General features: G+C 45.2%; 1 protein-coding gene across 1 annotated transcript in view; it reads right to left on the bottom strand.

The window, feature by feature from the left end:
* focad (focadhesin) overlaps positions 1 to 12,500 on the bottom strand; it is an 87,258-nt gene that overhangs the window by 36,908 nt on the left and 37,850 nt on the right. Inside the window, exons 12-18 of the mRNA XM_063187543.1 lie at positions 12,497 to 12,500; positions 4,523 to 4,627; positions 3,714 to 3,815; positions 3,240 to 3,370; positions 2,653 to 2,779; positions 2,268 to 2,402; positions 1,878 to 1,928 (exon numbers count right to left, since the gene is read on the bottom strand). The exon at positions 12,497 to 12,500 is cut by the window's right edge and continues 284 nt beyond it. Coding sequence (XP_063043613.1) covers positions 1,878 to 1,928; positions 2,268 to 2,402; positions 2,653 to 2,779; positions 3,240 to 3,370; positions 3,714 to 3,815; positions 4,523 to 4,627; positions 12,497 to 12,500 — 655 coding nt within the window. The remainder of the gene's footprint in view (positions 1 to 1,877; positions 1,929 to 2,267; positions 2,403 to 2,652; positions 2,780 to 3,239; positions 3,371 to 3,713; positions 3,816 to 4,522; positions 4,628 to 12,496) is intronic.

The raw sequence follows: 12,500 nt of genomic DNA, 5'->3' as shown, positions 1-12,500 counted from the left end.
GCACACACACGCACACTCGCGCGCACGCACACACAGGCATGCACACACGCACGCGTGACACACACTCACACACACGCACGCACGCACGCAGGACGGACACGCACACACACGCACACGCACACACTTATAATAATGCAAGGGAATATGGAGGAAATGTTCCAGTGGTGCAGGCTAACTATCAGTTGGGAGGGCTTGGGATAGGTATACAGGGCACTGTAAGTGGCTTTGGATACAAGCGTCAGCTAAGAGTAATGCATACAGGTGGGGAACCTATTGCGGCCCTTCAGGCAGTCTTATTTGGCCCTCAGTATCATTTTAATGTTGTGCAGTTTTACATGAAATATGGCAAGGCAAGGCAGTTTTATTTGTATAGCGCATTTCCTACACAAATGCAATTCAGTGTGCTTTACATAAAAAAGTAAACAAAAAAAAATGTACAAATTACATTTGCAATACAATTAAGTTATACCGTATTGGCCCGAATAGAAGACGTGGTTTTTGTTATAAAAATATTACTCTAAAAAGGAGGGTCGTCTTATTTCCGCGCGCTAGAGAAAAAAGTTACACTTTCACTTAAACTGAATGCGGCCATTAGTCTATGCTTCACAACAATGCCACAAAACTCAATAATGGATGGGTTAAGAGATTGTTTTGGCCATATCAAATTTGCAGATGCCTGTTGCACTCTATCAACTGTCAATGTCAACGCGATGCGGACGACAGTGCAAGGGGAAAAACACAAGTCAATCGCGGCTCGTTACTCTGCTTTTATTTGTGTTTGGTTTTACAGTCTCATCAGGAAAGCTTTGGTCGTTCTCTCTGGTCAGCCGACAACACCACTAGAAATAAAGAAATGAAGGGTGATTTGACGAACAACCTGTAGGCTAAGTTTTGGATGCTGTCATCAGCCAATCAATGGTCATCTGTGTGTGCGCGAGAAAGCGGCGCCTTTGACAAGCGGTGCCTTTGACGATATGCCTCGCAACGATGCAGCAACACAGAATAATGGTTAGGGCAAGAGATTGTCTTGTTCATATAAAATCACTAGGAGTTTTACCCTTGGTACGAAATGAATATCAATCGGACTTCTAATGTCAACGTGGTTCTGATAGGCAGCGCATCGGTTTCAAGTGCAATGCGTCAATCTGCCTTTGGTCACGTTCGGTTTCTACAGTCCAACGGAAAACTTTGGATGCATAAAATGAACGGCGATTTGGCGAGACGGCTGCTGGTTAGATATTGCTGTCAGCACTGCTGTCAGCATGTTGCAACTAAGCATTTTGCAAAATCTGTGCATTGCACAATATATTGCCTATCTTTACTGGTTGCCTGGCTGGCGCAGACTAATGCTCTGAGTGTAGGCTATGTTGCGTCGCACTTTAAACAGGCGGGCCCAGGCGGCTGTAGCCTGTAGGTGCCTATTGCCGCTTGACAGGTGAAGTGAGTAAAGAAAGGAAAAGGATATGAGTAGCCATCTGTGGTCTTATATCATGGAAATTCCATGAAGATTATATTGTGAAATTTGTTCTTTGTAAAAAGCCTCAGATTTTCCAACAAATTAAAAACTGCATTTTGAGAAAAGTTTCCAATGTGAAACAAAATTAAGTCTTCAAAAAACTTTTTTCCCCAAATAATGAGCCTGAAAATGGGGGGTCGTCTTATAATCAGGATCGTCTTATATTCGGGCTAATACGGTATTTTCAGGGGTCCTAGTGAAGGTGGGGTCTGTTGTGAAGGAAGCCACCTTCAATATAGACCTACAGTGCAGGGGGAAATCCTGGTTTGTGTTCATGGTACGGCCCTTGGAGGACTCAATAATTACCCCCCCCTGGTATAATACAATGTAATGTAATGTAATGTAATGTAATGCAACATACCTTGTAGAGGGCAGACCCCCACAGCACAGCCACCACCTGCTCCTTCAGCTTCTACACGACACAACAACACACACAAGAGGAATGCTCAACAACACCACACACAACAGTACTGTACTGCATTTATGCCTCACCCGTGCAAGGGGGCAGCCCTCAGTGGCGCCCCTGGGGAGCAGTGCGGTGGGACGGTACCATGCTCAGGGTACCTCAGTCATGGAGGAGGATGGGGGAGAGAACTGGTTAATTACTCCCCCCACCAACCGGTCGGATCGGGAGTTGAACCGGCAACCTTTGGGCTGCAAGTCTGAGGCCCGCTCTAACCGATTACCCATGACTGCCCATGATTGTGTACTAGTTCTGTCTGTGTGTGTGTGTGTGTGTGTGTGTGTGTACCTCGTAGTCCTCCGTCTTGACTGCTAGTTGTGGTACGAGTGACAGCAGTTCTGCAGTGCTCTTCATGATGAGGGGTCTGGAGTCAGAGCACAGCTGAGGGGACAGGGCCCTCCACGTGGAGCCAATGTCAACCACCTATCACACAGCAGGTTAGGAGATTATCATCCAATCAGAGAGTTCATTGCTAACTCATCATTCTATCAAAGAGCTTCATGAGCAGTGGAGCTAATGTCAACCACCTACCAGAGAGAAGGTTATTAGATTATTATCAGATCACAGAGCAGATTGCCAACACGTCATAGTATCAGAGAGCATGTCTGTGTGATTTTAGGGCATATTGTAAGTGTGAAATTAGGTGTGTGAGTGTGTGTGCGTGTGTGTGTACCTCTGCTCTGCACAGCTCCTGTAGGGCTTGCAGTGCCAGGGTGGCAGGGGTGGCCTGGTCCCTGCGAGTGCACTGGGACAGTGTGTGTGTGATCGCAGCCAACATGTCACCTCCATGCTGATAGGGCCTACACACGCACACACGCACACACACACACAGGCACACAGAGACACACTCACACACACACACACACAAAGAGACACACACACACACACACACACAGACACACACACAGAAAAACGGACACATGGAAAAACACACACACACACACACACACACACACACACACACACACACACACACACACACACACACACACACACACACACACACACACACACACACACACACACACACACACACACACACACACACACACACACACACATCAAAAACACCAATGGAAAATCTCATTAATGTCTGAGTATGTGACTGATGACTGTGTGTGTGTGTGTGTGTGTGTGTGTGTGTGTGTGTGTGTGTGTGTGTGTGTGTGTGTGTGTGTGTGTGTGTGTGTGTGTGTGTGTGTGTGTGTGTGTGTCTCTAAGTATATCATTGATGCATGCTGTGTGTGTGTGTGTGTGTACCTGTGTTTGCATATATCCCTGATACATGCTGCCCTGGCCAGTAGCTGCTCCCACTGCCCCTCTCTGCCCACCAGGGCGGCGCCCTTCTCCAACACACACATCAGACGCTGCAGCTCAGGGTACACACGGTCCTGAACACACACACGCACATGCACACACACACGCATGCACACACACACGCATGCACACACACACGCATGCACACACACACATTTACACACTCACACGCAGACAGACAAACATACACACAAACACACACCATCATCACAACATAATGATCGATATAGACATAGACGTCATTTCTTCATGATGATAATATGTCCTACAGCGTGCCGCTGTATGGTGCTTTGTAATCTACTGAGCCACGACTGGACTGCAGAGAAATATGCAAATATTTGGAAAGACACGTGTGATTGGATAAGGAGTGATTGAGCTGCCCAGTGATTGGGTGAGGATCAGGAAGTTCCCTCCCACCTGTCTCTCCCAGAGGGCCGTCATGAGGCGCAGCACCACGGCCCGCAGCTTGGGGGCGCTGCACAGAGTCTGCAGCACGTGCAGCACCTGTGGAACACACAGCTATGGAGGAGAGAGAGAGAGAGGGATGGAGGGAGAGATGGAGAGAGACAGAGAGAGAGGGAGAGGAGGATAGGAGAGAAAGAGAGGGGGGGATAGTAGAAAAGGGGAGAGAGTCAGAGAGAGACCGAGAGAGAGATAGGTGGAGGTAAACAAAGGAAAAGAGGAATGAAGTGAATTGAGCGAGAGGTGAAGTAGGAAGAAAGCAAAAGAGAAAAAGAGAAGTAGTGAAATATTGGTATGTCTGCCACGACTGGAGAGTGACAGAGACTAAGCCATATACAAGAGAATGCACAGCATAAAGAGTGTGTGTGTGTGTGTGTGTGTGTGTGTGTGTGTGTGTGTGTGTGTGTGTGTGTGTGTGTGTGTGTGTGTGTGTGTGTGTGTGTGTGTGTGTGTGTGTGTGTGTGTGAGAGAGAGGCGGACCTAGGGGCGGGCCGGCCGGGCAACCGTGAAATCACAAAATTGCTATGAACATGTTTAAAAAATTATTAACATATTAAAATCATCAATAAAAAGTGCTTTTTCTACACTATTACCAGGTTGTAATAATAACATCACTATTAGTGTTTGTTGTCAGTTACTATAATCGTTTTTGCAGGGGGTTTTTTGCAGTGGGAAGGGCGTCACAAGGGGGCGGCGCCTGGGCACAAATGATTGTGGCGCACTGGGCGCGTGTGTGTATGTACAGTATGTATGTATGTTTGTACCTTGTGTGTGGCCATCTTGGGCAGTGTGTAGAGGAGAGAGTGTGTGAGCGCTGGATCAGTCGTCCTCCCCAACTTATACATTAATACAGGCAACAACAGCGGAACCTAGAGAGAGAGAGACAGAGAGAGAGACAGAAAGAGAGGGAATTTGAACACCAATTTCGCTTGGCATCAAACTTAAAACACAGCTTCAAAGCCACCCGTCAACATGACGGGAGACGGAAATAAGGATAAAAACAAGGGATCTGAAAAGACACAGATAGGGGGGTCAAAATGATAAAAAGCCGCAAACCATGTCACTCCCGCCACCATGCTTGACTTTGAGCATCATGGGGCACTTTTCTTTCTACAAATCATTTTTTACCACCTCAAATGCTTGACACCATCTAAAGCATTTTGTTTATCATGGTCTCATCAGAGACAAACAGCATTATCCAAACATAACAGTACCATCCTCACTCTCGCACACACACTCACTCTAGGGTGACCATCTAAGTGACAGGGAAAAGGAGGACATATTTTAGGACGCGGGATTTGAGGGTCCTCCCCCAAGTGTGTGGTCCTTAGATGCAATTTGATGCATTTTAATGCATTTTTGTCCGGCTTAATGCGGCGTCTTACGCCGGACAAGGCACTGAAAAGACGGACGTCTGGCCACCCTAACTCACTCACACATGCACAAACAGTCCACTCAACTAAGACATCAAGCTCAGGTGTGAGGATGTGTATCAGCTGATAATGGAGAGAAAGAGTGAAGCATGAAGGGTAACACTTTACGGACCGCTAATAAGGTGTTATTTTCATAGTTATTTCAGTGTAATTTCATAGTAATAACTGTTTGTATTTAGTAACAACAGCAAAATAACCATACGGTTTCCAGTGCAATTACGCTGTAGTTTCTAGTTAATTAGGCTAATATAGACCTAGCAATGGAAACAGCTACTTTGTCATCATAGTAGTTATGTGGTAGGTATGCCAGTAACTAAACTGCAACAGCAAAGTAATTTCATCGTAATTTCTTGGTATGAGGGCCGTAATGTGCATTATTTCCTCTTCCTATGTCATTGCATAGAAACGACCATCAAGCATCCGATCCTTGCAGTGTTTCTGCCTAATTGCCTTGGAAACAATTTATGCGGACACACACACACACACACACACACACACACACACACACACACACACACACACACACACACACACACACACACACACACACACACACACACACACACACACACACACACACACACACACACACAACTGAAGGACGGGTGGAGAGCTGAAAAAGGATTTGTAAGGCCACACAGACAAAAGGCATTGTACATACACACACACACTCAGAAGAACATTCAAATTGTTGAATTAAACAGAACAGAGAAGAACATGCACTATGCTTCACTGCAGGGCGAATATGTAGGTGTGTGTTTGTGTGTGTGTGTGTGCGTGTGTGTGTGTGTGTGTGTGTGTGTTCAATGCTTCACTGTAGAGTGTGAAAGCAAACTCAAAGGATTGCTTGAGAAGCACTGTAGGTGCAAGGCCACACACACACACACCTCAGGCTGGAAGGCACGAGAGGGATATATAGCAAAAGGCTACAGCCACACACCCACACACACTCTTCCTGAAGCATACCACATATTTACACACTGTCAAAACAAATATATACAGGAGCTATCTAATTTTCAAAAATGTGCACACAAGCTGCCAAGCACACACACACACACACACACACACACACACACACACACACACACACACGCACCAAATCGCCCACTCAACTGCGAGATCAAGCACACACCGGTGACAGCCTTCACCACCTGAGAACCTGAGGATGCTTTTAATCAATAACACACACACACACACACACACACACACACACACACACACACACACACACACACACACACACACACACACACACACACACACACCTTTTGAACTATTTTTTGCACTGGCTCTTGACAAGGTTTACCGTCTTTTGCTTTTGCAACAAAGCTTCTGTTGGAATGGCCCAGCCAATAAAGACAACTGGAATGAGAGAGAGAGAGAGAGAGAGAGAGAGAGAGAGAGAGAGAGAGAGAGAGAGAGAGAGAGTAAATGAAAGAGAAGAAGAGAAGAAAGGAAGAAATGAAGAAAGGAAGAGAGGAAAAGGGATGCAGAAATGGGAGGTGGGAAAAGATTGGGAATGGAGAGAGAGAGGGAGAGAGAGAGAGAGAGAGAGAGAGAGAGAGAGAGAGAGAGAGAGGGAGAGAGAGAGAGAGAGAGAAAGTGTGTAAAGGGACGGATAAAGAAACAGGGAGGAGAGGAATACGAGAGTAAAGCTAAATGGCAGAGGTAATAAAAATAAAAAGCTAATTAGGAACAATGAACGAGATGGGAAAGATACAGAGAGAGAGAGAGAGAGAGAGAGAGAGAGAGAGAGAGAGAGAGAGAGAGAGAGAGAGAGAGAGAATTGAAGGAGAGGCTGGGGGATAGACAGAGGAGGGGGAGAGAGAGAGAGAGGGAATGAGGAAAACAAAAGTGCAGAGGATATAAAAAATGAAGAGCTGCTCAGGGAGAAAGAAGGAGAGAGAGAGAGAGAGAGAGAGAGAGAGAGAGAGAGAGAGAGAGAGAGAGAGAGAGAGAGAGAGAGAGAAAGAGGGCGGGATGGAGTGATAGAGAGAGGTAGAAGAGGGAGAAATATAATGAGAAAATAAGAGAAAAAAGTGCAGGGTAAATAGCAATAAAAATAAAGAGCTTGTTAATGACTGAGAGAGAGAGAGAGAGAGAGAGAGAGAGAGAGAGAGAGAGAGAGAGAGAGAGAGAGAGAGAGAGAGAGAGAGAGAGAGAGAGAGAGAGAGAGAGAGAGAGAGAGAGAGAGAGAGAGAGAGAGAGATAGAGTAGAGGGTAATAACAGGGTAATAACAGTATAAAGCGTCTGCTCATCTCCTCTCTGCTCTGTTCTGGATGAGGGCCACCATTACACAGCCCATTTGCCCCCATAACTGCTGCTGAACAGATGTGTGTGTGTGTGTGTGTGTGTGTGTGCTGTGTGTGTGTGTGTGTGTGTGTGTGTGTGTGTGTGTGTGTGTGTGTGTGTGTGTGTGTGTGTGTGTGTGTGTGTGTGTGTGTGTGTGTGTGTGTGTGCTGTGCATGTGTGCAGTGATGTAGTCTACATAGAACGCAGGTATACGGAGTATACCCACTTCAAAATTTCAGGGATTTCAGTATACCCACTTAAAATGGATTGATCCATTATTTAGAATAGCACGAATATATACAGTATACCCACTTCAAAAAATGCTCAAATATACAGTATACCCACCATAAAAAGTACACTACACCACTGCATGCCTGTACAGTATGTGTTCTGTGTTGCTACTATACGAATGTATGTAACCTAGGACTAGCCAGGCCATGCCCTCCTACTTCCGTTGCTCTTGGCCTGACTAGAAGGAACGGCGAAGGAAGGAGCAATGGAAATATTGTTTCTGACTTCCTGAAAAAAAAAACGGGACCTACACCCACTTTGTCGGACACCAGCCAACGAGTAGCAAACCTAGGGAAGGGGGGGGTCACCATTTGGGAAACGTTAATTGTTATGCTCTTGGTCAGACCAAGGGACCATTCCATCAACGGCGTTAACCCCAAATCCGAGTTCAAGTCGCTAAACTGCGCTATTTTTAGACACAGATCCGTTCCATCAGGCTTGCTAACCTGAAACTCAGCGGAGTTGCCACGTTAATTTAAGCTCCAAGTCAAACCTGGTAGCTCCCAGGTTTAACACCGGGCTAAATAAATCAGTGTTACAAAGAATTTCAACCTGTGGGAAACAATGTGGCAACCGGACCGTTCTACATATTGCCGCCAGCATTTTACGAGATTAAAGCAGAGCAGCCTACCAATTTAAAAAGTCTCTGGAGTGATAATGCCAGTGAAAGCGTCAATAATTACCAATGTCTTTCATTTCGGAGGATTTCTGATAATTAGCATACTTTAAAAAAAAAAAACGTTTCTTGTCTGAGAATAATATCAATATGAGCAATTTCTACCATGTGAAGGAAGGTGAAAGTGGTCCAGTGGGCAGGTGTGCCGCTTATCATGTGGCCGCCCCGGGTTCAATTCCTGCCTGGCGACTTGTTAAAATGAAATGGTATGCCTTCACAAACATAGGCCTGGGTCATTCCACGCCAAATCAACAGGAGCCCGCGCACTTAGGTCTCAAAAAATTCTGAAAATATTACCAAGTGTACCCATGGTACTTAAGAGAAACACTGTAAATTTATTTGAATGTAAGATGTATATTTTGTTCACGATGTATATTTTGTCAAAGTTCACAAGCCCATAGCTCAAGAACTAAACCGTGTAGGAAGCTCAAATTTGGCATGCTGGTACATAGATCGGAATCATTTGTTGCAAAACTGTCAGTTTTGGTCTGTATGATCCTGCATCGTCATAGCATTCCCTCAAAGATGACACAAATTGTACTGGACTTTTTGGCTGTGCTCGAATGCGGACCGCTCATGTAGGGTGCAGCTGCGTTACCGCTCACCTACGGATGCTCACACTGCGTCCGCTCACACTGCGTCCGCAATAAAAGTTGAATTTGAAAACGCATGCCCGACTCGCCAACATGATCGCATTTTCGACAATCGTTGATATGGACTTCCGCTGCACAACGTGCACGAGCTCAACGCCAGCTTTGATGAGCACGGCTGAAGTGAACCTCGCCAAGGCGCAGCTGATCTTCAGTGGTGGAACCACGTCCCCAAGTCTCAAAGAGATTTGAAAGTCAATGATAATCAGGCTAACCTATGACTTTACCATGCCCCCCCCTCCACCCGCACCTAATGCATTGGTGTGGATGTGCGTGTGTGCGTGCGTGCGTGTGTGTGTGTGCAGGTACAGTATGTATTTGCTTAATGTGTGTCCAACCCACTAATAAATACACACAGTCATAGACCCCAACACAGACACAGGCACACCCTGCTCCAAAGAACTACAGAAAAAACCCCAAATCTGATCCCTAATACAAATGGCTCATGATAAAATATATCTTTTTAAAAATCAGGAAATAACATGAAAACAAACACACAGATCGGCAAACAAACAAACAGCATGGGATGTAATGGGAGCCACGGCTGTCGCCACGACAACAGCAGCACTGGAGACAGCTACCCGGCGACAGTCACGGCTCATTTGCATAACACGCCCACTATACCCCATGTTGCCTAGCAACCAGAGCATCTGCATGGCACATGCCTGGTAACAAGCAGAGTGGCACAGAGAGAGAGAGAGAGAGAGAGAGAGAGAGAGAGAGAGAGAGAGAGAGAGAGAGAGAGAGAGAGAGAGAGAGGGAGAGATTGAGAGAGAGAGAGAGACAGAGAGAGAGAGCGAGAGAGAGAGAGAGAGAGAGAGAGAGAGAGAGAGGGAGAGATTGAGAGAGAGAGAGAGAGAGAGAGAGAGAGAGAGAGAGAGAGAGAGAGAGAGAGAGAGAGAGAGCGAGAGAGAGAACGTGCGAGAGAGGGAGAAATAGGGAGAGGGAGAGGGCGAGAGAGAGAGAGAGAGACAGAGAAAGAGAGAGAGAGAGAGAGAGAGAGAGAGAGAGAGAGAGAGAGAGAGAGAGAGAGACAGAGACAGAGAAAGAGAGAGAGAGAGAGAGAGGGGGAGAGGAATAAAGAGTGCATAATTGGTATGTAGATTGATTGCAATTCAATTCAATTCAATCCAATTGCAGAGAGAGAAAAGCGTTAAGGCACTTGGATATAACACACACATATAAAAAATACCTTCACACACCTGAAAGATGCATGTGCGCACGTGCACACACACACACACACACACACACACACACACACACACACACACACACACACACACACACACACACACACACACACACACACACACACACACACACACACATACACACACACACACACACACACACACACACACACACACACACACACACACACACACACAAAACATGTAAAAAACACTAAAACAAAACACACAAACATAAAAAATGCCAAATGTACATGCACACCAAATGTGCATGCACGTGCCAACTAAAATACACACACATCTTAAACTTATTATATTCAGACCATGACACACACAGCATAAAGTACATCAACAAGCACATGTCAAGTGGCATGACCGTGGTGTGCTCTACCCATCATGGAGTTTAGTGTGTGTGTGTGTGTGTGTGTGTGTGTGTGTGTGTTAAGGATGGGCGATATATACCGTCTGCGAAATTATCGTAAATGTTGTTTTGACGATGAGTAATTTTGCAATATCGAGATATTTTTATGAAGACGCTAAAATCAACAAAAGTGCTGTGACAGGACTCATTCAGACAGTGACGACAGCCAAGCCTTTCAGCCAATAGTAATGTAGTTGTGAACTGGAGAATAAAGTCTGTGAACCAATGAGCAGACAGTGCTGAGGGGGGCGGGCTGCAGCGTTTTGCCAGACAGGGAGAGAGAAATTTCCATCCCGTGTCACTCGTGCATAGCACTGCTGCTGCTGGGCACAGGAGGAGAGTTGCTGTTATCCAAATGGTGGATTTACATGAGGAATTCAACCATTAAACCAGCCATTGCATGGTGCTGAGGGCGTTTTGAAACTATGTGCTTTACTTAGCAACCGTCTGTGATTATGGAAAGCCAAATAGTTAGGAAGATAAATAGCTTTGTCTCTGGTCTGAGAAATCGCTAGTTAGCATGCTAGTTAGCGAACTAGGCTAAGCAATGTTGTTCTCTACAACTATTAGTGGCTGTTACTACTCAAACACCCACCTGCATAGTGCATACAGATGGCATAACTGCTTAGGTGGACAATAGAGATGTCTGATATTGGCTTTTTTGCCGATATCCGATATGCCGATATTGTCCAACTCTCAATTTTCGATTCCGATATCGGCCGATACCGATGCCGATATATGTGGGTTATTTTTACTCATAACCAATATTAGGTAACTTTACACATCTCCCGTTGTGGAATAAAAAATGCTTAATTTTATTGTAACGGCCCACTAGATGCATTCTTGAATACAACAAAGCTTTCCAAATATTAACATCGCCTGTGCAAAATAGAGAAATAATTAAGGAGAAAAGTGTACAGTAATTCAAGCATTATTATATCGGTTTTGATAGGTCAAAAATCCGATACCGATATTGACCGATATTACATTTTATGCTATTATCGGTCCGATAATATCCGTGGGCCGATAATATCGGACATCTCTAGTGGACAAGTACTGTTAAGTTAGACTGGTGCAGTGAGTTAAATCACAATGTGTGAAATTCAACACATGCAATTTGCAGCTGCCCTAGTTTCCTATCCATGTAGGCCTACTGTTTCCAGTCAAAATGGCTGTCATCTAACAGAATCATAAGCAATACATTATAAAACTATTTTTTATTTACATGGATATGTTTTCATGCCAAGTGATGAAGTATTACTTTACAGACCAGAGCATATGCATGTTATTAAATTCAAAAGCTCTTCAGCACAGCATTTCTCCCAACTCTCTGTCCCTCCCCAGTTACAACACAAATGCAGCACTACTACCTCCAGTGCAGAATTGAAATTCGTCTGGAATCATGCACAAATAATAGACAGCATAAATGTGTAGCTTTGTTATACTGCCATGCTTTGTGATGTAGCCTAGTGTAGACATGCCATCATTTATGCAGACCTCTTGGTAACATGCAGTTTAGACTACATAGGCCTACAAATGATCTGCTTTACTCACCCTGCCCTGCCAAATTCCCATACAGTAAAATTCAAACACATTGATTACCCCCCCCCCCCCCCCCCCCTCCCCCAATAGGCCCTACTGGTTTTTGCAAGTGTTTTTTGGAAATTATCATCAACTTATCGTTATCGTGAAAATTCTAAAACTTATCTAGATAATTTTTTTTGCCCATATCGCCCACCCCTAGTGTGTGTGTGTGTGTGTGTACCTGTGTGGTGTGTGCGTACCTGT

This window comes from Engraulis encrasicolus, chromosome 21 (genome assembly GCF_034702125.1).
Source record: "Engraulis encrasicolus isolate BLACKSEA-1 chromosome 21, IST_EnEncr_1.0, whole genome shotgun sequence".
Taxonomy (NCBI): domain Eukaryota; kingdom Metazoa; phylum Chordata; class Actinopteri; order Clupeiformes; family Engraulidae; genus Engraulis; species Engraulis encrasicolus.
Note: the sequence above shows the minus strand (reverse complement) of the source record. Positions and strands in the feature narration are given on the sequence as shown.